Raw genomic sequence first — 24,487 nt, forward strand, 5'->3', positions numbered from 1 at the left:
GCTGCGTGCTTTCCCCCGAGGGTAGGGCAGTAGGTCTGGTGAGGAAGGTGCAGCATCTGAACAAAGTCCAATTCCATTAGTGGGAGGAAAGGGGGAATGGGATCCAGGTAAGCCACTAGCAGTATCCGCTGTAAGCAAACTCATAAAAAAAAAGGTGCCATCCTTCACCAACTTCTCCATTTGACTCACGAACTTTTACACTGTTTCTTCCAACTCCTTATCAAAGTCTTACCATCATGGAGTCAACATAGTACCTCTAAAAGGTTCTGCAGGAGGAACCACCTTGGGAGAATGTGTTCTACAGGCCTTGGCCAGCTGCACCACTGATGCTCAGTGGAAACTGCCGTGCAGGTAAAGGCCTGAAACCAGATCTGCCATGACTGAGGCAGGAGCCTCACCTGGCTGGACCGCAGTTCCCCCAAATGCAAAATCAAGGGCTGGATGGGGTTGGAGGTCCCGCCACGGGAGTTCCTTGCCCTGAGGGCCCCTGCAGATTTTTTTCTTTGTTATTATTGACATACATATAAAAAATGCACATATTATAAGAGCATGGCTCAATATATTTTCACAAACTTAACACACCCAAGGGGCCAGTACCCAGATCCAGAAATAGAGCATGGCCAGCACCCTAGAACCCCCTTTTCTGCCCATTTCTATAATAATTCTTTGCAGGGATAACCAGTAACACCTGTAACCACCATAGTTTTGCCTATTTTTAACTATATAAATTAAACCATACGGCATGTACTCTTTGGGGTCTCGTTTCTTTTCTCAGTATTATGACTCATCTATACTAAGCATGCAGTTGTGGTCCAGTCTCACTTCTGCATAGTATTCCATCCACCGAGCTATTTTTTGAACATAGAGAAGTGTAATGAAAATCGCACGGCTCCCTGTAATCAGCAGGACAAGTGAATGAATGTGCTAGATTTCTTTGCTTTTGCTTAGAATGACAGCAGAGAACCCATGTGTTCACCCTGGTTATCACACAACCTGTGTGTATTAGAAAAACTAGGAAAATGAATGAATTATCATACAATACATGCAGTATGTTTGGTAGACAAAATCTTTCAAATGGGAATCAGAAAAAATTAAAACAGAGGTGTTTCATGGTTGAAATATTGGGGCCCTTATTGCTCAACTGGTCGATTGATTCCTTCATTCATCGAATGTGCATCAAGTGACACATATGCCTGGTGTTCAGTCTTTAATTTGGATTCCTCCTTCCTCCCAAATAGTTGGTTAGATCTCAGTATCTACTGACAAGTGGGTAAAGATGGAAGAATCTTAGTTATTATCTTCTCTGGCAATTTCTCAACTAAATGAGTATGAAGAGTTCCTTTAGAAATTTTTTAAGTGACTTTTTTTTCTCTTTATCAAAAAGAAAACAAAACAAAACAAAAAAAAACAAACAGAAACTCTCTTTAACATAAGCCCTGCAACTAACCACTAGTGATATCCCAATATGTATTCTCCCAGATCTGTACGTGCAAATCCGTATAGCTAAATATACATTTTTATATGGAATTATTTTGTATCTGTCTTTGCAACTTTCATTTAAAAAATAGACTTTATTATTATTTTTTTAAATAGATAAATAAATTTATTTATTTATTTGTTTTTTTGGCTGTGTTGGGTCTTCGTTGCTGCACGCAGGCTTTCTCTCTATTTGCAGTGAGCGGGGGCTACTTTTCGTTGCGGTGTGCGGGCTTCTCATTGTGGTGGCTTCTCTTCTTGCAGAGCACGGGCTTTAGGTGCACAGGCTTCAGTAGTTGTGGCTCGCGGGCTCAGTAGTTGTTACTCGCAGGCTCTAGAGCTCAGGCTCAGTAGTTGTGGTGCACAGGCTTAGTTGCTCCGCGGCATGTGGGATCTTCCAGACCAGGGCTCGAACCCGTGTCCCCTGCATTGGCAGGCAGATTCCCAATCACTGCACCACCAGGGAAGTCCCTAGACTTTATTTTTTAGAGCAGTTTTAGGTTCACAGGAAAATCAAGCAGAAAGTAGAGGGTTTCCCTGTGCTCCCTGGCCCCCACCCCCAGAACCTCCCCCACTATGGACAGCAGCATTAGTCAGAGGACTAGCCCAGACTCCAAGAGCTGGGGGTGTGCTTGGACCCATCAGTCCTCAGCTATGTGGCCAGTCCAGTGGCCACTCCCGCAGGCATTCAACTGTTGGTTACACAGTTAAAACCAGAGGCAGGTACATTTGTTACAAATGCTGAACCTACACTGACATCATTATCATCCCAAGGCCACAGTTTACATTAAGGCTCACTGGTGCTTTACATTCTGAGGGTTTGGACAAATGTATAATGACATGTATCCACCATTATAGTATCATACAGAGTAGTTTCACTGCCCTAAAAATCCTCTGTGCTCTGCCTATTCACCCTTCCCACCCTCTTACCCCTGGGAACTACTGATCTTTTTACTCTCTCCATAGTGTTGCCTTCTCCAGAATGTCATAGAGTTAGAATCACACAGGATGTAGCCTTTTCAGATTGGCTTCTTTCACTTCATAACTTTCAGTTTTTCTTTAACAGTATGTTGAGCCTGTGTTTCCGTGTCAATAAATATTCTTCTAAAGCACTGTTAATTGCTGTGTAATATTTCATTGTGTGTTATGTATTAACTTCTCTCCTGTTTTCGAGGTTTAAGTTATTTCCTGTTTTTTGCTACTAAAAATAGTGTTGCAGAGGACAGCCTTGTGGGTAAATCTTTGCACACAACTTAATTATGTCCTTAGGATAAATTCCTAGATTTGGGACTGCTCCTACAAAGGTTTTGCTCATTTCAAGGCGTTTCATATGCATTGCCAAATTGCCCTGCAGAAAGATTCACCGATTTCTATTCTAACTAGTAGGGTATGTAGGGTATTTCCCCCACACACTTGCCAACTCTGACTAATATCAAGATTTTTAATCTTTGCCAATTTAATAGAGGAGAAATGATATTTATTTGTTTTAACTTATATTTATTTGAGTATTAGAGTTTTGTGGTTTTCCATAAAGCATATTGGCCATTTGTCTCTTTTCTTTTGCAGATTGCTTTTTCACGTTCTTTTCCATTTTTTTTTTCCATTGGGATAAGCATCTTTATAGTATAGATTTATTGAAAGTGTTTCTCTATTAAGGGTATTGACTACTCTTGAAGGCCCTCTTTTATTATTTTTTTTTAAAATAAATTTATTTATTTATTTATTTATTCTTGGCTGTGTTGGGTCTTCGTTGCTGCGTACAGGCTTTCTCTAGTTGCGGCGAGCAGGGGCTACTCTTCGTTGTGGTGCGTGGGCTTCTCACTGCGGTGGCTTCTCTCGTTGTGGAGCACAGGCTCTAGGTGCGCGGGCTTCAGTAGTTGTGGCATGTGGGCTCAGTAGTTGTGGCTCACGGGCTCTAGAGCGCAGGCTCAGTAGCTGTGGCGCACGGGCTTAGTTGCTCCGCGGCATGTGGGATCTTCCCGGACCAGGGCTCGAACCCGTGTCCCCTGCATTGGCAGGCGGATTCTTAACCACTGCACCACCAGGGAAGCCCAAGGCCCTCTTTTAATGTCAAAAAAATTTCACCAACATGCTCACCTGATGTGGGCTACACTTTTAAAATAATAAATAAAATGGACAATAAGAAGAACTAATATCTATAGAGTACCTATTACATGCCAGGCACTATGCTCTGTAAAACAGCCCTATGAGATAGGATCTGATATCTGTCCCATTGGACAGATGAGAAAACCGAGGTGGAGCAGGTAGTGAATTTTCTCAAGGTTACACAGCTTGTTGAGGGCTGTGCTGGTATCAGTTGGTTAACAAAACACATGGTGCCATAGGGCTTCTATGAATCAATAACAGTGTTAAATAAATTTACTTTTAGTTCCTCACAAAAGTACCTACATACATTTGCAAATCTGTCTTATGCATAAGTTCAAGGCATATAATCTATTCTTTCCATAGGCAGTGCTTGCTGGACATATAAATCCAACAACTCTCTGTAATAATTCCGTGCTTTCCCCCAATTATCCCCGTGGTTTACTGTTAAGAACCATGTTGGAACTTTAATTTTTCAGGAAGGGGAAACTGAGGCTCAGGGCCAGGCAGGAACTTGCTCAGGATCACCTAAAAAGTTTATGGCACAGGGCCTTCCCTGGTGGCACAGTGGTTAAGAATCCGCCTGCCAATGCAGGGGACACGGGTTCGAGCCCTGGTCCGGGAAGATCCCACATGCAGCCAAGCAACTAAGCCCGTGCGCCACAACTACTCAGCCTGCGCTCTAGAGCCCGGGAGCCACAGCTGCTGAAGCCCGCGCGCCTAGAGCCCGTGCTCCGCAACGGGGGAGAAGCCACCGCAATGAGAAGCCCGAGCACCGCAAGGAAGAGTAGCCCCCGCTCGCTGCAACTAGAGAAAAGCCCGCGCGCAGCAACAAAGACCCAACGCAGCCAAAAATAAATAAATAAATAAAAGTTTATGGCACAGTCAGGACTGAGACCCAAGGCTTGGGATACCCAGCCCAGGTCACTGTGTAACTCGGGCCAGCCCCCTCACTGCGTGTCCCTTTGTCATCGGGGAGACAACACAGAATGCTGTGGGGGTACAAGAGCAGATCTGCCAGATTCTCATGGTGCCAGCCTCTAGGGTACCCAAGTGGGTACAGGCCCCTGGTCCTCTGGCCACACTGGCTGCCGGGCATTCCAGGACCCTGGCAACCTGCCAAGAGTGAAAACAGAGCTGCAGGCTCCTGAGCCGCATTCTGCCCCCTCCTCTTGGGTCTGCATCTCATTGCTGGGTTTGCAACATGCCTAATCTCTGCGGGTGCAGACTCAGAGGAGCCAGCTGAGAGGGAGCATTGCCAGCAGCTTGGAGTCCTCTATGAGGCCTGCTGACCGCCACCCCCCCCCTCCCCTAAGCCCCTCTCTGGGCAAGCAGGGCCAGAGCAGTCTGCAGAAACAGTTGCTGGAGCTTCACCTGGCTCGGGCCTTACTGTGCCCGCTGAGCTGGACCTAATGAAGGACACAAGCCCGTGTTCTCCCTCTCTTCCCAAATGGAAGTTCACTCAGTCCTGCCACATCCCATCTTCTCCCTCCCTGCCCCCATGGCCTTCATTACAGACACAGAAAGGAGTTGTAATACACACCAGTTACGTAAGTGAGAGTTGATTCTGGTTCTCCAGGCAGCTGGACCCCTCCAAGAATGAAAAGAACTTAATTGTGCAGCCAGTCAATAAATAGGTATCAAATAATGAGTACTTTGTAACCCATCGTGTTTCCCTCTTTGCCTTAGCTGCCAGGAGGCTCAGAACTGAATGGAAAGCTAGATCATTAAACATCTTACCACAGATTCTGGGTATAATTGGCATCACTCCTCTCCATGAGGTCTCTCGTTGTTCAGCTGTCCTGTTGAGTATGAGTTTATGTTATAAATCGTCACAATTTTTTTAATGGGATGAAGGTGGGATGTAAATGAAAAATAAGACATGAAAGTAAGTGGCCCACAGACATCTCTACTTTGAGATTCAAATGAATGCTTTTTTTTATAAGGGAATGTTTTCCCCAGGGCCATTTAAGACTTAGAAAAATGTCTGTGTGCCTTTTCCCTCTGTCTCTCTGAGTCTCCCTCTCCCTTTCCACCTTCTTTTTTCTCTGATTTCCTCTCCTCTCCCTCTTCCCCTCCAGCCTTTATTCTCTTACAATTGCCTACTTCTCCCTCCTTTCCTTCCCCCGCAGTCTCTCTTCCCTCCATCCCCCCTCTCCTTTCTCTTCCTGCTCACCCCCTTGCCTCTGGCAGCCAGTTTACTATTAATATCCCTTACAAACCCTTAGCACTTGGCTCTTTCCAAGACCTTGACCCAGCCTTTGTCTCAGTGATTTCTCTGGGACAATTTTGATTATTTCCATTTTACCAAGGAAGACACTAAGGCCTAGAGAGTTGAAGTCATATGCCCATGATTGCACAGCTTATGCTTTACACTTATTATCAAATTCAGGCTCCAGGCCTCAGGAGTCTAATCCCATCACATTCTCACTGTCCCTCACTGCCTCTCGGTGCCAGCCTCCCCCACCTTGCTTGGCAGAGGTCACGAGAAAGTACCCCATGAAGAGGGTTCAAAACAATAACCCACCCACCCTATCTCCCCCTCTGAGGTCTCTTACAGAGTTGAGATACTCAAAGGGGCCAGAAGGACATATTGGTGGGAGACAGTGAGTTATGACATGGGTCATTTGGCCATGAATTCACTTGGTAAATATTTATTGAGAATATGCTATGTGATAGGCAAGGCTGAGACCCGGGTAAGGCAAGCAAGGCACCTAGGGGTGCAAAAATTGAAGGAGGCACTCAGTCTCAGGTGCCAATCCTGCAAGCTCATGACCCTGAGAATGGGTGCCTCCTTAAAGTTTATGCCCTAGCATATGGCTTGTCTTTCACTTGTTCTGCCCTGACGTCAGGCACTCACTGTTACAAGTGCTGGCCATTCAGTGGTGAGCAAAAAGGCCTGCCCTCTGCCCTTGGGGAGCTTCTAATCTATTATGGGAAACAGATATTCATCAAATAATCATACTAACAGAAGACTGCTCTAAGAGTGACAAGTGCCATGAGGAAAGGGACATGAGAGGGTATTATGAGGGGGGGGGACAGTGAGGGCTGAAGAATGGGTAGGAGTTTTCCAGGTGTGTTCCAGGTGGAATACACAGCAAGTTCACAGGCCCCCCCCCCGGCAGGGTGGAGCATGGCATACAGGTGAAGCTGGGGGAGGCCAGAGGGGCTAGAACAGGAGAGCTCAATGCAAAATGGTCCCAAGCGGTCAGTTCCTATTATAGTGCCAGAGTCTGCAAATGATTGACTTAAAATAAGTCCAATCCAAAGGAGAGAATTCAAAGCCTCTCCTTAATGATGCCGCACATACCCATCTTCTTGATGAGCTTTCTTCAGTGGATGTATAGAGACGGTGCCTAGCTCCCTAGCTCCCTCCAAACATGTCTCTGTCTGTTTAATAGAGCAACGTCTGTGATAGAATCTAATACTTGACACATTTTCCCAATGAAGAAATGGAAGCACAGAGAAGTTAGATAGCCTGCTGCCTAGGTCAGCTCGGGCTGTCATAACAAAATGCCATAAACTGGGTGGCTTACATACCAGACACTTATTTCTCACAGTTCAGGAGGCTGGGAAGTCTAAGATCAAGGTGCTGGCTAATTTGGTTCCTGGTGAAGGCTCTCTTCCTGGCTTGCAGACTGTTGCCTTCCTACTGTCCTCACCTGGTGGAGAGAGAGGGGGCGCTCTGGTGTCTCTTCCCCTTCTTTAAGGGCACCAGCCCTATTAGATTGGGGCCCCATCCTTATGACCTCATTTAACCTTTATCACCCCCTCACAGGCCCTGTCTCCAAATACAGGCATACTGCGGGTTAGGGCATCCAACATAGGGATTATGGATTTTTTTTTTTCCTGGGGGGGCACGTACAAACATTCAGTCCTTAACACCTGCCCAGGGTCACATAGCCAATAGCTGGCGTTTGAACACAAGCAGTGGGCTCGGGGAGCCCAGGCTCCTAAACTCTAGACCAACTGCCTCAGGATGTGTTGCCTGTAAATGTTGTCCATGCGGTTGAGAAGTGCTCCTTAGGGCAGGGGTGTTCAGTGACCGTTTATAAATCCCCTGGGTCCTGCCCCCACCTGGCAGCTGCACCTATGGGTTGAGTCCTGAACCCACCCCAGGGTGATTCGGTTGATACTTCTAGAAGAAGACTGGGCTGAGGGTGTGGCATGAAAGTGAACCAGTCCTGAAACAAAACGCTTACATTTCGGGGTCCTGCTGTTTTCCATTTACTCAGAGGAGGCCCTAGGCACCAGTGCAGACTTCGCCAGGAGTGGGCTGCGTGACCTTGCGCGAGTCACTGGATGTCTTCCAGCCCTAGGTTCCTGCCTCGCTGACCCCCAACCCCTGCCCACCTCACGGGTGGCTGGGGGACCATTTCGTGGGCTATGAGGTCAGCCAAGCACCAACCTTGGGGCCCCTCGCAGACGCCGGTCCCCACCCTAGGCCGCGCAGGTGGGGAAGGGGCGGGCTTGCGGTGCGTGGCCGGCGACTTGGGTGGCGGTGGCGCTCTGGCCGCGCCGAAGGCCGCGCTGCCGCCGTGCCGAGTGGGCTGCGGAGGCTGGGAGGGCGCGCGGTGGGCCGCGGGGCCCAGCCTCCCCGGCGCTATCATCCTCACCAGACGCCCGCGAGGCGCCCCCCGGCCCGCGTGGGGGACGAGACCCGCGGGAGGGGCTGGAATTCCTCCTAGGCGGGGCCCCCTCCCGCCGCCCCTCCCGGGCGCCCGCTTCCTCCCGCTCCCCGCGCGCCCCCCTCCCGGCCGCCAGCCAACTGCGTGCCCCCGGGGCCGGCAAGAAGCCACATGCCCCCGCAAGGAATGCCGGGCCTGGCGGGCGGGGGGCGGGCGCTGGGCAGGGCCGGGCTGGGCAGGGAGCGCCCCGCCGGGAAGGTTGGTGAGAGGGAGAGAGCGAGCCCGCGCCCTCCCCGGCCCCCCGCGCCGCCCCTGCTCCCGGCCGGTGCGCCGTGCCGGCCGGATCTCGGGATCTCACACTTTCCCAGCCGGACACGCAGCTGGGATGACCCGCGGGCTTCAGGAGCAGGGGGTTGGGGGGGGGGGCGGGGGGAGCTGAGGCGGGGCCTCTCGGCCCGGCCCGGGCCTCCCCCGCCCCCCTCCGCGCGCCCCCAGTCCCCGCCGGCTCGGAGAAGGGGGCATGCCGTCACGTTTCCCCACACCCCTCCCCGCTGCCGGCGGCTTTGGGGCCCCGGTGGGGAGCAGGGGGCTGATTAGCCGAGGAGCAGGGGTGTGGCCAGCGGGGCCCCGGGTAGTGAGTCACACACGCTGCTCGCCCAGTCCGGGGGCCGAGCGCGCTCCCACCCCGAGCTGAGCGCTGTTCTGGCCCGAAGAGTGTCCCCGGGCTTGGCATGAGGACCCTGGGGTGCCAAGGGAGGGGCTGAAGCCCAGCGCGGTGGTGGAGGAGGGCGGTAAGCTGCGGGCTAGGGAGACTCCCCTAGAGAGAGCTGGGTGGGGCCTGGAGTCAGGGCCGGCCCACACGGGGACCCCCAGGCCCCGCCTGTACCTGCTCTGAGCTGGCAAAGCGAGCCTGGCTGCATTCCCTGGCAGCCCCTGGGTGAGGGGCTGTGCAGCCAGGCGCTCAGGGCCCATTTCATCTGCCTGCCCCCTTTGGCCCCAGCTGGACTTGAGTCGATCCCTCCCCTGCTCCCCATTGCAGAGTTCTGTGCAGAGGCTCCTGTGGGTCCCTCATACCCTTTGCCCTTTGGTCTTGGGGTCCAGGCTGTGCTTCCCAGCCCTGCCTCCTGGCCTGAGCTACTCCTGGCCCCTGACCCCATGGGGCTGGTGGCTCCAGTCGTCCCCAGGACCAGCCCGGGATAGAAATGGCATTTCCTCTTGGCCGGGCTACAGCTGTTTTTGTTGTCTGTGTTCTCAAGCGCTTCCTCTGGGGATGGCAGGGGGGGTAAGCAGGCTCCAGGAGACCCCCGCTTGCCCTCTCTGCCACTCACCCCTCTTCCCCTGTCTCTTTGATCCTCTTCCTGTGCTGGTCCCGCCTTCGCGTCCCCAGGACAGAATGACTGAGAACATGAAGGAGTGCTTGGCGCAGACCAAGGCGGCCGTGGGGGAGATGGTGACGGTGGTGAAGACAGAGGTCTGCTCACCGCTCCGCGACCAGGAGTATGGCCAACCCTGGTGAGGCCCCAATGTGGGGACAGGCGAGGCGGGGGGGGCATTGCTGGGCTGGGTTGATGGGGGACCCTGGGAAGACATCCCATGCTTTACTCATCTTCCATACTCTGCTCTGGGCGACTCCTAGGACCAGGGGTGAGCACAGGCACTAGAAAAACCCAAGCAGTGGCCCAAGAAGGACTGAACCCAGGTCTCAGGACTCCTACCTTTCCACTACCCACTGCACTGAACAAGCAGGTGGGCTGGGGTTCCTCCACCTGCCTCACATCCGGCCACGTCCTCGGTTTCCCTGCCCACCAGCCTCTCACTCTGATCGCTTTGTGCTTTCTCTACTGGCCCCTGTCCTGGCCAGCTCTAGGAGACCAGACCCCTCCGCCATGGAAGTGGAGCCCAGGAAACTGAAGGGGAAGCGTGACCTCATCATGCCCAAAAGCTTCCAGCAAGTGGACTTCTGGTGTAAGTGGAGCTTGGGGCTACTCCTGGCCACTCCGCGTGCCCTTCACCCCCCCACCCCCCATCCCATCTCTGCTTAGGGAATTTGCAGTGAGAATACTGAAGATAGGCACTCACCTATTATGTGCCAGACACAGGTCCAGGCCTCAGTTAATCCTCACCATTAGCCACTGAGGTGTCCATTATTTGGTCCCATTTTCCAGGGGAGGACACTGAGACTTGGTGAGGGTTAAGTACCGCCTGCGTCAGGTCCCACAGCTCACAGAGGCACAGCTGCAATTCAAACCCAGACCTATTGGACTCCAGTCATGATCTTTCTTCTATTTTTTCAAACTGACTTCCTTGGTGTTGGTGGGTGTGTCCTTTGAGTCCCCAGGGAGGGGAGTGAGTTCTCACTACTGAAGACTCAGGGGCCTGTGACTGGCTGGGGTGGAGCCAGGGCTGGGACTCCCGAGTCCCATGCTGTGTACTTTCCACTGGCTTACGCTGACCCCCATGGAGGGTGGACCTCCCATCAGCCCCTCAGCCACCTCCATGGGGGTCCTACCTCCCAACTGAGGCTCTCTTTCCTCTTTCCATCCCTCCAGTCTGCGAGTCCTGCCAGGAGTACTTTGTGGATGAGTGCCCGAACCACGGTCCCCCGGTGTTTGTGTCCGACACGCCGGTGCCTGTGGGCATCCCAGACCGGGCGGCCCTCACCATCCCCCAGGGCATGGAGGTGGTCAAGGAAGCCAGTGGGGAGAATGACGTGCGTTGCATAAATGAGGTCATCCCCAAGGGCCACATCTTCGGCCCCTATGAGGGGCAGATCTCCACCCAGGACAAATCAGCTGGCTTCTTCTCGTGGCTGGTGAGTGTCTCCCGGGCTGTGCCTCGGAAAAGGGTGCCACGAACATGGAAGGAAACCAGCAGGGGGAGCCATACGCTGGCCCAGCCTGGCCCAGAGCTTTTCTGCCATCACTCCTGGACACGTGGATGATGGATCTGGCTGTCCCCTTGCCCCTGTGACCCTTGGTGGCCGAGGGCCATGCAGAGGAGCCCCATCTGGCGGTAGTCAACAGAATCAGTGGTGGGGCAGTTTCTCCATGAGTCCTCATGCGTGTGTCTGGCGGGCCATTCTATGACACTTATGAAGGGTTTTCCCCAGCCCTCCTCTGGCGTGGGTGACCTGGAGCTGGGGACTGTGGCGATGCACAGCATGACGTTCAGCTAAAAAAGCAGTAATATCCAATGCTAGAGGCAAAGCTTCCAACAAGACAGGCACGGTCCCTGCCCTCTGCGAGTGGACAGTCTGGTGGGGAGCACAGGCAGTGAACAAATACATGCACACGTGACAGTTGCTTCTGAAGGGGGAATACGGGACGCTCTGGGTACGCAGGGAGATGGCAGCGTTCACAGAGCTCTGGGACTTGGGGCCTGGAGCCTGAGTTCATCATGTCAGCCAGGTTTGCTAATTACTATCTAATGTGACCTTGGATGAGTCATTGAACCTCTCGGTGCCAGGATAATCATAGCTGATGGTGAAGATGAAATGAGTTAATGCTGCAAAGTTCTTAGAATGGTGCTTGCCTTTAGTAAGCACGCAGTGACTGTCAGCTATTATTGTTGTTCTTGGCCTACTTGAGGGGTTTGGGCAAGATTTCCTCTGGTCTGAGACTTGAAGAATGAGTAGCAGTTAGTAGAAGGGGGATGGAAAAATGCTCCATGTAGGCAGAACAGCTGAGAGAGAGGAACGTCAAGAAGTCTGGGGGGGTGGCAGCAGCAGTGAGCCTGAGAGGCAGAGCGGCGAGAGCTGGCAGGAGAGGGAGGTGGGAGCCAGATCGTGCTGTGTTTCATAGGCCGTGACAAGTGCGTGCTTCATCCTGTGGGCCAGGGGAAGCCATCAGAACGTTTCAAGCAGAGGTGTGACATGGTAGGTTGCAGAATGGAGAATTGGGATTCTAGGTAAAAGGCTGGAGTGAGGGTTCACATCTGGAATGATGGTGGCTTAAACTCAAGTGCTAGAGGTGGGCACATTTGAGAGAGATTTAGGGGGGAGAATCCCCAAGACTCGTTGATAGACAGGATGTGAAGGTGAGGAAGAGGGATTTTCAGATTCGAAAAGGAAGGATTACCAATGATGACTTTCAGGCACCAAACTTGAACATGGATAGGGGGACATGGGACAGTAGAGAGAGCCAGGCTGGGGGTAGGAAGATGATTCATTTATCATTAAATAAACACCTCTTGAAGGTCTGCTTTGTGCCAAGCACTGGGCTGGCTCTGGGGACGCAATGGTGGACCAGATCAGACATCAGTCCTGCCCTCATAGAATTTACTGTGGGGAAGATGGAAGGAATTAAAGAATAAGATAAGCACCAATAAATGTAACATTATGGCTCTGAAAGGTAATGGAGAGACCGTGGGGCTAGGAGAAAAGTGATCAACCAAGGGATTTGATGGGGCCAGAAGTTGGGGAAGGCTTCCTAATAGTTGAGCTGTAATTGAAGGAAGAGAATTCCCACCAGGTGATGATTGGTGAGGGGCATCAAGATGGATGGAAGAACATGAGCAAAGGTCCTGTGGCAGAAGAGAGCACAGTACGTTTGAGCAACTGGGAGGTCAGTGTGCCTGGAGTGCAGCAAACATGGGCCTGGAGAAGACAGCGGCTCGGTCATGTAGGGCCCCGTGGGCCAAGCTGGGACTTCCGTTCTCCATTTTAAGAACAGCGAAAAGCTTTCATTTATGTTTTGAAAGGGTGACTTTGGCTGCAGGCTGGAGAACTGATGGGGTAGAGACATTGGTCAAGAATGGATGTCTGCACCCCAGTCAGAGGGCTGTGTTTGTTCTTGAAGTTGGTGACGGTGGAGGGTTGAGCTAGGGTGGGGCAGAGACATGGAGACAAGTGAACTGGTTTGTGAACTGTTTCAGAGATGAAAGAGATTTGACTTGGGAAGAGACCTTTTGGCCCAAGTAAGGGAGAGGGAAGTGTCGTGAACAGCTCCTGCAGCGTTCCTCTCCCTACAGGTCAGGAATGGTGAATTTCTGTGAGAAATGGGGAATGCCAGAAGGGGACTGGGTTGAGGGGAAGATCCTGATTTGGGTTTTGGGCTTGTTGAGTTTGGAGAGATGCCTTGGATATATATCTTGTTGAGTGAGGCCAAGATATCCAAGTAGTGATATCAACTAGGCAGCTTTATATATACGGGTTCAGAGCTTGGAAAGGACGTCTGGAGATGTTACTTCATGAGTCACCTGTGCATAGGTGATCAGTGGGGCCAGAGGGCTGGAGGGCAGCCCCCAGGGAGAACGGGCTGAGCGAGAGGTAGAGCAGCCTAAGGACTAAGCTTTGAGGAACTTCAACGGTGAGCGGTCCAGAAGGGGAGTTTGATCCTGCAGGGGAGACAGAGCAAGAGTGGCCTGAGGTGGGAAGGCCAGAATGTCCAACAATGTCCAACTCTGCTGAGAAGCCAAGCAAGAGAAGGACTCAAAAGCGTTTGCTGGATTTAGTGCCGGGGAAGTCATTGGTGACTTTAGCAAGAGCTGTTACTATAAGCCAGTGGTTGTTAACCTGGGGCAGTTTATACCCCCCGCCCCCTTTCTGGGGTAGTTGGAAATGTCTGGAGATTTTTTTTTTTTGCCATCACCACTGAAGATGGAGATATGCTACTGGCATCTGGAAGTAAGAGGCCAGGGATGCTGGTAAACCGTTTATAATACATAGGACAGCCTCCTACAAAAAAGAATGATCTGGCCTCAGTTGTCAACAGTACCAGGGCTGAGAAATCCTGCAGAAGAGTAATGAGATGGGAACCTCATTGGAATGGAGGTGACTGGTATAGTCACTTCTCAGAAGTTTGATTAGAAATAAGTGGAGGAGAGAGGAAGGGTGATGGCTGAGGGAAGACTGGGGTCAAGGGAGTTTGTTAATGAGACATAAACTTCCTTAAAAAACCCAATGGAGGGAGTCCAGCTGAAGAAATGATTGAATATACAGTAGAGATAAGGCGTGATGGGTAAGCTTTTATATTACCTAAGAAGGTTCACATGGAGACACTGGCTGTAGAAAGGAGGTGGGCCAACATTTTTTCTGTCCCTGGAGGGATATCCTAGAGATTTGGAGCAGGTGAAGGGAGGTAACTATAGTAGGCCAAACAATGGTTCTCCAAAGATGGCCATGTCCAGATCCCTGGAACTTGTGAATGTGTTATCTTATATGGTAAAAGGAACTTTGCACATGTGATCACGTTGAGGATCTTGAGATGGAGAAATTATCCTGGCTTATCGGGGTGGGACCAATGCAGTTACAAGCATCTTTATAAGAGGGAGGCAGGAGAGTTAGAGTCAGAAAGGAAAGATTGGAAGACCCTATGCTGCTGGCCTTGAAGATGGAGAAGGAGCCAGGAGCCAAGGCATGCAGAGTCTACAAAAGGCCAGGAAACGGATTCTTCCTTCAAGCCACCTGAAAAAAACTCAGCCCTGCCAACACCTTGATTTTAGGAATCCTTACTTCCAGAAAAGGAAGACAATAAATTTGTGTTGTTTTAAGCCACTGTGTTTGTGGCCGTTTGTTATAGCAGTAGTAGGACACTAATCCAGTGGGCTTATGTGTTTGGGGGGACATCTGCTAAAATGTGCAGAGAGATGGAGAGAGGTAGCCTGAGACTGAGGAGAAGGCGAGTTCAGGTTGGGTAGGGTAGAGATGGAGGTGCCCTCGAGATGCCCAGGTGGCGCTGTCCTGAGGCACGTCGGTGTGTGTGGGTCTGCAGCCGAGGGCAGATGCCTGGGTATGGAGGGAAAACCAAGCGTATAAATGTATGCAGCTGAAGCCCTGGGAAGGGTTGAGCAGTGGGGTCAGTGCTGCAGAGGGCGAGAAGCTTGAGGATCGAGAGCCCATTGGCACACACGTCTTGGCGTCCTTGGCAGGGGCAGTTTCATGGGTGGAAGCCACATTGCTGTGGATTGAGATGTGAGTGGGAGGTGAGGAGGGGGAGCCAGCAAGGGTGATTGGCTTGTTTTCAAAGTCTGGCTGCTCATTGAGCAATTATTATATGCCAGGTGTATACCACATTCTCCCACAAAACAGTCCCGCAGGTGGAGATGGCTGCCTTTCTCGTTCAGATAAGGGAACCCGGGACTGAAGAGGTCAAGCAAGCAGCCCCAACTCCCATAGCTAGTACCTGACAGACCTTGGGTTCCTTCAAAGACAGCATCCCTCCGTGATGCCTGGGGCTTTAAGGAGTTCCATCGTGGGGAGACATGCCTAAGGAGGGGGAGCAGTGAATGTGGTTATGTGTCCAAATTCAATCTATCCTCACAGACACAGAGCAACTCCCATGCACTGGGCACTGAGCAGGAAGTTCTGGAGGTAACACAAATACATGAAGTTTGCCCTCTGTTTTTATAGAGCCTTTGGTTCAGCCACAGGGAGGGGGGACTGAGGTAGATGGGAAGGGAGGAGGCCTATTCCCAGCCCAGAGTGTTGCTGGTGATTGTGGTGCTGCAGTAGGTTGTAAGGGTAGGGAGAAGGGGAGTTGGCTGGGCAAATGGGGGATGGGTTTTGAAGGATGGGTAGGAGTTCAGCAGAGGAGGCTGATGCCTTCTCAGCCTGCGGGAAAATCCCAGGGGAGAAAATTTAGTGTCATGCCCAGGGAAGGGCTAGTAGGATCCCCTTCTTTCCCACCACAGTCTACCCCTTGGGACAGCCCAGCCGGGAAAGCTTGGAGTCTCTAAAGCAGGTAGCTTCCCCAGGTTCGTGGTCTGGCATGGGTCCGGGTCCGGAGAAAACGGATAATAGGAAGCTCTGGAGTTTGCAGTGTGGTCATAGACCAGCTCCATCTGGTCCTGGCCTGTTGTTCAGGGGCAGGGCCAGAGGCAGCAATGTTGCTTCCTTGGAGGTTCCTTCCACGGGCCTCTGAGCTGCGGCATGCGCATGTTTGCAGGGGCAGGGACAGTATGGCTGGAGGTCGCAGGACCACGTGGAGGCTTTGACCTTTGTGATGCAGAGAAGTGAGAGGCGTTGAAGCCTGTGTGTGTGTGTGTCTGTGTGTCTGTCCTCAGTTGGGGCCTCACCTGGGGCAAAGCAGGAATGAGGAACAGCTCTGCCTGCTCAGACGATGGGTTGGCTGAATGGTGTGAGAGGGGGAAAGGTGGGCTGAACCACGGCCCTGACTTTGGACCAGGATCCGGAAACTCCACATCCTAAATAAACTGCATTCATCTGTCAAATCCTGTCCCAAAGCTATACTTGTCTGTTCTTGACCTTCTGCCTGCCTTCCAAAGCTCTGGCCTCCGTCCAACACAACACATTTCCTTCCACAACTCAGTATGTAGAGTCTCCTCCAGCAGAAACGATGGTGGTGCTATAAGGATAAGCATAGCCGTTAATGTTTATTGAGTGCCTACTACGTGTCTGGGTCTGTACTCAGCACTTCACAGGATGATCTCATTTGATCCTAGCGATGCCCCTGTGAAGCAGGTATTGTTCTATCCATTGCACAGCTGAGAAAACTGAGGCCCAGAGAGGATGAGTCATTCTGCACAAAGCTAAACAGCTAGTGAGTAGCTGAGCTGGGGTTCAAACCTGGGCAGTCTGCCTCCAGAACCCACCTTCTCATTCGGCCTCCTGGTCCTCTCCACCTCCCTTACTTGTCAGGCCTATGCCTACCTCCTGGCCTTGGTTGACTCTGTTGCACTCATCCTTCCTGCCCAGTACAAGGTCCCTCTCCATCTCCCCTCAACCTGGAGGAAAGCTGGTCCCACTGTGTACAGTGTGCTGCAGGGACAGAGCCCGGGTTTAGATGAACCAAATGGCCATTTCCACTTTGCATCTCTCCTTCATGGCCTGGCCTCCTTGGAAGGAGTTTTGCTCTCACTTCTGACTGTTTAGAAAAGAAATTCCCCTTCCTCTGCTTACTCATCTCACTGGAAATCATAGACTCCATAAGTCATTGCCAAGGTTGCCAGGCTGCCCTCAGGCACTGCAGGCCAGAGACGATGCTGCAGGCATGAGATGCTTGGGGAGCGCCAGGCAGCCATATGGTTTGGTAAAGAGGCAGAGAAAGAGGAGGCCAGCACAGGGTTTCTGTTTCAGTTTTTCACTGAGACCCAGTCTCGTTCCAGAAGGGATTTAGGGCAGCCTAGCAGCATATATCAAATATAACATGATAGCATATTAAAACTGAGAGAGAGAGAAGAAAGAAAAACAAGGGTGGAGACCCTAAATGGAGCCAGGAATGAGGCTAAAAATGCATACCATAATGACCTGTGTGTGCACTTTTAGCTATAGAAGGTCCAAATCCGGCAGCCACTGGGGAAAGGCAAGCCTGCTTAGCTACCGGTGCTTTCTGGCCATAACTCGAGAAGTCCCAGGTAGCTCCCGAGGAGGTCTCCTTTTCCGGGTAGAGACTGGATGGGAGTTTTCCCAGGCCTCCTTATAAAAAGGACACTGTGTGGTGGGATTGCTCCCCCGCAGTCAGCCAGCCTCTCTCCCTGCCAGACTCCTACTGTTCTGGGGAGAAGCTGATGTGAAATGGGGTTTCAGTGTTTTCCATTTCAGCTTCCATCGTAAAAATGGAGATTTATTTTAAAACTTGAAATTGGATGTGCAAAAGCTCATGACGCCCTCCAGAACAGAGTCTGAGAAATCCCGAGTAGCTGGGATAGATGAAGTGTGAGCAGACAGTTGCAACAGTGCAAGATGTCAGTGGGAGCAGGGGCTTGGGTGGGGCTCAGAGAGGGGAAGAACAATGGGCTGGTCCAGGAAGGAAAGAAGGCCCATTTGAAACAGCTTGGGCTTCTGTGTGTGTGTGAGAGTCTGAGCAAGTGCGTTTCATGCTTATTTGTTAATTTCTATTAACTCTTTATTCTGAAAATTTCAAACTCTACAAAAGTATAAGAAGAGTATGATCAACAGCCACACATCCTGCATCTAGATTCGCCCGCTGCTAACATTTTATAACAATTGCTTCAGTCTCTCTCTATATATCTACCTACAGGCACGCGCACGCACGCGCGCGCACACACACGCACACACACACATTCTTTTTCGTTTGTTTTTTCTGAACTGTTTGAGACGTAGTTCCAGACATCAGGCTTCATGGGCCAGGCAGTGTCTGTCACCGCTACCCAGCTCTGCCTTTGTACCATGAAAGCAGCCATAGACAGCACATGAATGAATGAGCGTGGCTGGGTTCCAATAAAACTTTATTTGTAAGCACTGACATGTGAATTTCATATAAGTTCAAATGAAATTTGAGTTTCACAAGTTTTGAAAATCAAACAAATGAAATTATACGAAAAGAATCTTTTCAATTATTAAAAAAAAAAAACAAGCAAAACCACGCTTAGCTCACAGGCTGTATAAAAATAGATGAGGAGCTGGATTTGACCTGCCGGCAGTAGTTTGCTGACCCCTGTCCTATATAATCACAATATAATTATTATAGTCAGGAAATTTAACCATGGATACAGTACTGTCTCAACTACAATCCATATTCAGATTTTCCAGTTGCCTTGCGTAACGGCCTTGGTAGTTTTCCCTCCATTCAGGACCCACTCAAGCATCACACATTGCATTTACTTGTCATGTCTCATCAGCCTCCTTTATTCTAGAACAGTTTCCCTGCATTGTGTTTTCTCTTTCACGATATTGCTGCTTTGGAAGAGTTCAGAACAGTTGTTTGCAGAACGTTCCACAGTTTAGATTTGTCTGATTGTTTCCTCATGATAGGTTCAGATTATAGATTTTTTGGCACAGAGGATGTTTTGTCTTCCGCACTGCAGATAGCAGGAACACGTGATGTCCGTTTGTCTTCTCTTTAACCCAGTGCTTTTAGCAACTATTGATGATTCTTGCCTGTATCAATTATTTTTCATGGTTCAAAATAATTTTTAACCATTCCTTCTACACTTATGACTTGACATTCTTCTGTTAAAAAAAAAAGTGCTCAACTTTCTCCCCCACCCCATTCCTTAAAGTTATTTTTAGTATCAGTATGGACTCAAGGATTCTTTTTTTTCTTCAGTGTGTTCTAGTCCGTTCCCATCATTATTCATTTTGAGCTTTAAATTGCCCTAGATTTGGCCAACAGGAGCCCGTTCAGACTGGCTTCTTGTCCTTCTTTTAGTACTTCCTTACTTTCTGTGCAAAGAAGTGTTTTTTTTTTGTTTTTTTTTTTTGCCATGCCATGTGGCATGCAGGATGTTTAGTTCCCTGACCAGAGATCGAACCCTTGCCTGCTGCAGTGGAAGCTCAGAGTCTTAACCACTGGACCATCAGGGAAGTCCCAAAGAAGATGTTCTAGCCATCTCTCTTAGGAGCTCTAATTTGTTTTAGTGAGAAATGGTATTTAGAATTCAAATCTCTGGGCACTAGGTGTGTGCATTGCTCCTGGGGTGTCCTTGCTTCTAAGCCTGAACTAGGTTTTGAGGGATGCGTTGAAGTGAGTGGCCAACAGAGTCAGGAAATGAGGGAACACGCAATCACAAGCAGTGGGCATAGCATGTACAAAGACCCAGGGACACATGTGTAAGTTGAGGTGGGGAATGGTAATGGGGTATAGCAGAGGTACAGGGTGTGCGTAGAAGGAAAAGAGGAAGATGATGCTAGAAAAAAGTTGCTTGTCTCATGTTCTAAGATGTTATGGATCTTCAAACACTATTGATTCAATATCAGCTTTTCCAGGAATAAAAATATGTACCTCAACCCTAAGATTCCTCTTAATATCAGAAGCATTAAATGGCTTGGCTTGTATAACTTTTATAAATGCTGGTAGTTTGGTTACTGAATCATGAACCAAACCAAAGATACCCCCCCAACCCCAAATATAATATGCTAGTGAACTAGTTTTGGCTGGAACTGAGTCTGTATTCTCAAAGTCTATTATATGGAACAAAAATAAAGCATGAAAAACTATTCTGAACTCTTCTGAATTTTCACTATAAGCCAGCTTCTCACTTGACCGTCAACACTCCTTGTCTCCTCAGCACTTCCACTGCAGTTGTGTTTCTCACTTTTGTTATATTGAGGCCACTTTTTAAAATATATGTATATATGTTACTATAGTTACCATGCTGTACATTACATACCCAGGACTAATTTATTTTGACCACTTTCCGGCATTTTGACAACACCCCATCTCCCGCCTCTGGCAATCATCCATCTGTTTTCTGTATCTATAAGTTCAGGGTTTGTTTGTTTGTTTGTTGTTTTAGATTCCACATATAAGTGAGATCATACAGCATTAGTCTTGATCTCACTTATTTGTCTTAGCACAATGCCTTCAAGGCCCATCCATGCCACTGCACATGGCAGGATTTCCTTCCTTATTATGGCTGAAAATATTCCCTTGTATATCTATCCACATATTCTTTATCCATTCATCAGTTGATGGGCACTTAGGTTATTTCCATTTCTTGGCTGTTATAAATAATGCTGCAGTGAACATGGGGGTGCAGATATCTTTTTGTGTTATGTTTCCATTGGTTAAATACCCAGAAGTGGAATTAGTGGATCATATGGCAGTTCTATTTTTAATTTTTTAAGGAGCCTCTATACTGGTTTCCATAGTGGCTGCACCAATTTACATTCCCAAAACAGTGCTCAAGGGTTCCCTTTTCTCCACATCCTCATCAACACTTGTTATTTCTTGTCTTTTTGGTGAAAGCCCTTCTGACAGGTGTGAAGTGGTATCTCATTGTGGTTTTAATTTGCATTTCCCTGATGACTGGTGATGTTGAACATCTTTTCATGTACACTTCGGTCAGGTGTCTGACTTTTATTGTTTATGGGGTCCCAGTGTTACATTAATTTTATTCTAAAGTTACTTTAAAAGGTTTAAACATAAAAAACTAGATAAACACATTTCTTATAGCTTTTAAACAACTGTAAAACCGAGACAGACTTACAAATATAAAGTGAACAGAACTACACAAACCAACATAATTCAAATGAACAAAATCAGTGTCCTGTGTTGGATAATGTTTTACTGAAACTAACGTGCTGTTTATAGGGTGAATACTATAGTGACTACTCAGACACAGCTTCTTCCGCATTTGGCATGCCTGTGCTTTTGTGTGCCATGTGACACTTTGCTTTGTTTGTCTCTATTTAAAACACTGGGAAATCTTCCATTAATGCAACTGCCACCATGTTTCTTAGTCTTTGCCAGAATGCATCATTTACATATTAAACTTTGTATCTGTTCTTTTTTCATTGGCTCATGGCAAGTAGTAATAATTGGTGTTGTACAGTCAGCTGTTACGAGGTAACAAGCAGTGGAATTGAATGGAGCTCTGTAAACTTTTTGTGTAAGGGGCCAGACAGTAAGTATTTTAGGCTGTGTGGCCCATACAGTGTCTGTCACACTACTCAATCCTGCCATTGCAGTGTGAGAGCAGCCGGACGTGTGTGTGTTCTAGTAAGACTTTGTTTATGGAGACTGAAATTTGAATTCCGCGTAATTTTCACATGATGAAATAGTCTTCTTTTGATTTATTTTCAACCATTTAGAAATGTACAAACCATTCTTAGCTGGTGGGCTGTACAAAACAACTGGGGGGGGTGCTGGATTAAGCCTGCAGGCCCTGGTTTGTTGACCCCTGGCGTATAGAACAACAGTCATTTAGCCTTGCTTGGGTATCTGCTGGTTGATTGCAGATCCTCATTGATTCTGGTGTGTCCACTGGTTGCCTGCGGTTGGGCTGATTGAGTTGGGCTTGGCTGGGCTGCTCAGCCTCCAGCCGCAGGGTGAGCTTGGCTCCTCACCGAGGGCCAAGTCTGCTCCAAGTGTGTCTGTTCTGGGCCCAGACTGAAGAGTCAGAGGCTCCCTGGGGAAGCTCTTCTCATCCCGGAGGCAAGCCCACCCTCACAAGCACGTTTCAAGCCTGTGTCTGCATCATGCGTGTTAACACCCCATTGGCCAAATAAGTCACGTGGCTGAACCCAAGGTCAAGGAGTGAAGAAGTATGGGCCACCTGTAAGACAGAGTCTAGTGCGGAGTCACAGGGCCAGGGTGATAGGGAGGGGCGAGAGCTGGGCCAAGAATTCAGTCTACCATGGGTGCCAAATCAGTCACAAGCACAATACTCTTTTTTAATTTTTTTTTTGGCTGCGCTATAGGGATTGTGGGATCTTCGTTACCAGATCAGGGATCTAACCCAGGCCCCCTGCAGTGGAAGCGTGGAGTTTTAACCACTGGACCACCAGGGAGTTTCCACAAGCACAATACTCTTGTGGGGCAGAAATCTCATGGGGATTCCCATGTATTGATTTTTTTTTTAATGAAAACATTGAATTAAACATTCTTAGAGAGAACTTTTGGATCTTGAGAACGTATCCAAAGACCCGACTTTGAGAAACACTAATCTCTGGTGAACTTTCTGGCTTTAATAATAGGGGTTTAGGGGTTTCCTGGTGTTTGGAAATTCCTCCAGGAGAAGTCTTGTCTGATTTATACCCCCAGAGCCAAATGCAGCACCACTTAAACCCCAGTGGGTCCTCAGCAAATGCTAGTTAGGTTTCGTGGGCAAGCATTATAATAATAGCAACAACAGTTGCTGTTGTTTGTTGGGCACTAAAGGATTTGTGTGTCTTAATTCTTGTATCCTCACAACCGTTCTATGGGATAGGTATTATTATCCCCCTTTTACAGATTGGGAAACTGGGGCTTAAAGGGCCAGGTTACTTGTCCGAGGCCATGCAGTGTGGAACCAGATCTTCGAACCAAAGCTTGAGCTCCTCATCTCCAACCCCGAATGTGACTGTCTAGACGCCCACGTGACATCTGTCGGTCTTCCCACTGCCACCGACACGCCCCTTTCTCTGGGGAAGGCTTTTCAAGCCAGTGATATGAGGCTGTTTCCTTTTCCTTGTCTGATTGCTGCTGATGAAGATTTGGCAGATATTTTTAACTGCTTTATTGAGATGGAAGTCATGTACCATACAATTCACCCATTTAAAGTGTGTAATTCAGTGGTCTTTAGTATATTCCCGGATGTGTGCAGCCACCACCACAGTCAGTTTTAGAACATTTTCATCACCTCAAGAAGAAACTCCATCCTTTAGCTGTTACCCGCCTCTTCCCTTCTTCTTCCCCTTCCAGCCCTGGGCACCCACTACTCTACTCTTTGTCTCTATCGATTTCCCGATTCTGGACTTTTCACGTGAACGAAATCAATCATATACTATGTGGTCTTCTGTGACCAGCTTCTCTCACGTAGCTTAATGTTTTCAAGGTGCATCCGCGTTGTGACAGGTATCATTCCTTTTTATGGCCGGATAATATTCTACTGTGTGGATATACCACATTTTGTTTATCCGTGCATTCTTGCGCGGACAGTTAGGTTGTTTCCACCTTTTGGCTATTATGAATAATGCTACTGTAAACACTTGTGTACAAGTTTCTGTGTAGACATATGTTTTCCCATCTCTTGTGTCTGTGCTTCAGAATGGAACTGTTGGGTCATATGGTAACTCTATGTTTAATCGTTTGAGGAGCTGCCAGACTGTTTCCGGAGTAACTGGACCATTTTACATTCCCACCAACAGTATATGAGGGCTCTGATTTCTCTTTTCTGATTTCCAACATTTACTGTTACCTGCCTTTTTGATTCTAACCATCCTAGTAGGTGTGAAGCGATATCTCCTTGTGGGCCTTTGGGTTTTTTCCTCTGCTTTTCTCTGTCTCTTGTCCATTTCACTGGTTATTAGGAAGAGTTGCCCATGATGGGTGTGCAGGTTGTGTTCTGAATAACCCCACGGGGTGAGTTTCACACCCGCCCTGTCACCACCTCCCTCTGCCTTGTTAACCAGGAAGACCTTTCAGATCTGTAGCATGATGTATAAAGTTTGTTGCCAGCTAATTTCTCTCTGACCGCATGCCCATTCTTATTTGCATTTTTGCTGCCTCCCAGATGGGCACATTCTCCTGGCTGTCTCCCCCACCCTTGCCCCAAGACCCTCATGTCAGGCATAGTGAAGAGACAGGATTCAGGCCAGTTTCCTGACCCTGCTCCTCAAGTCCTGGTCCAAAGGCTCATTTCATCAGTTTCACCAACAACCAGATTTATTACCAAGGAGAGTGAGGCTGAGGGTGTTTAGGGTAGAGGGTGGTCGTTTCTGCGGCTGGTTCCAAAGCGGGGTGCCTTTTCCAGGCAGAGCAGAGGGACTTGGGAAAGGAAGAGCTGTCTGCATCGGTGAAAGGGCTCTGGACTCACATTCCTTCCACTTGAAAGAAGCGTGTTTTGGGGCTAGTCACCGTTCTCTCTGAGCTCTAGTTTTCTTATCCATCAAATGGGGATGCACAATCTAATGGAACATACCCCACGAGTTGCTAGTA

At 49.1% G+C, this 24,487-nt stretch overlaps 1 protein-coding gene and 1 long non-coding RNA gene across 6 annotated transcripts in view; one reads left to right on the forward strand and one right to left on the reverse strand.

Moving 5' to 3' along the window:
* PRDM11 (PR/SET domain 11) overlaps positions 1–24,487 on the forward strand; it is an 81,409-nt gene that overhangs the window by 24,428 nt on the left and 32,494 nt on the right. For 2 of the 5 annotated variants that reach the window (XM_059931439.1, XM_059931442.1), the window contains exons 1-4: positions 8,358–8,465; positions 9,595–9,719; positions 10,069–10,172; positions 10,757–11,019. In XM_059931439.1, coding sequence (XP_059787422.1) covers positions 8,379–8,465; positions 9,595–9,719; positions 10,069–10,172; positions 10,757–11,019 — 579 coding nt within the window. In that variant the 5' untranslated portion in view covers positions 8,358–8,378. Of the gene's footprint in view, positions 1–8,357; positions 8,466–8,909; positions 8,999–9,594; positions 9,720–10,068; positions 10,173–10,756; positions 11,020–24,487 lie in introns of those variants that run through there. The other 3 variants (XM_059931443.1, XM_059931441.1, XM_059931440.1) reach the window with 3 other exon arrangements.
* LOC132369948 (uncharacterized) lies at positions 5,319–8,013 on the reverse strand. Its single transcript, XR_009504501.1, has 3 exons — positions 7,782–8,013; positions 7,120–7,241; positions 5,319–5,381 (listed from the first exon to the last, which is right to left on the reverse strand). It is a non-coding gene; the product is annotated as an uncharacterized LOC132369948 (long non-coding RNA).

Source organism: Balaenoptera ricei, chromosome 8, assembly GCF_028023285.1.
Source record: "Balaenoptera ricei isolate mBalRic1 chromosome 8, mBalRic1.hap2, whole genome shotgun sequence".
NCBI classification, from domain to species: domain Eukaryota; kingdom Metazoa; phylum Chordata; class Mammalia; order Artiodactyla; family Balaenopteridae; genus Balaenoptera; species Balaenoptera ricei.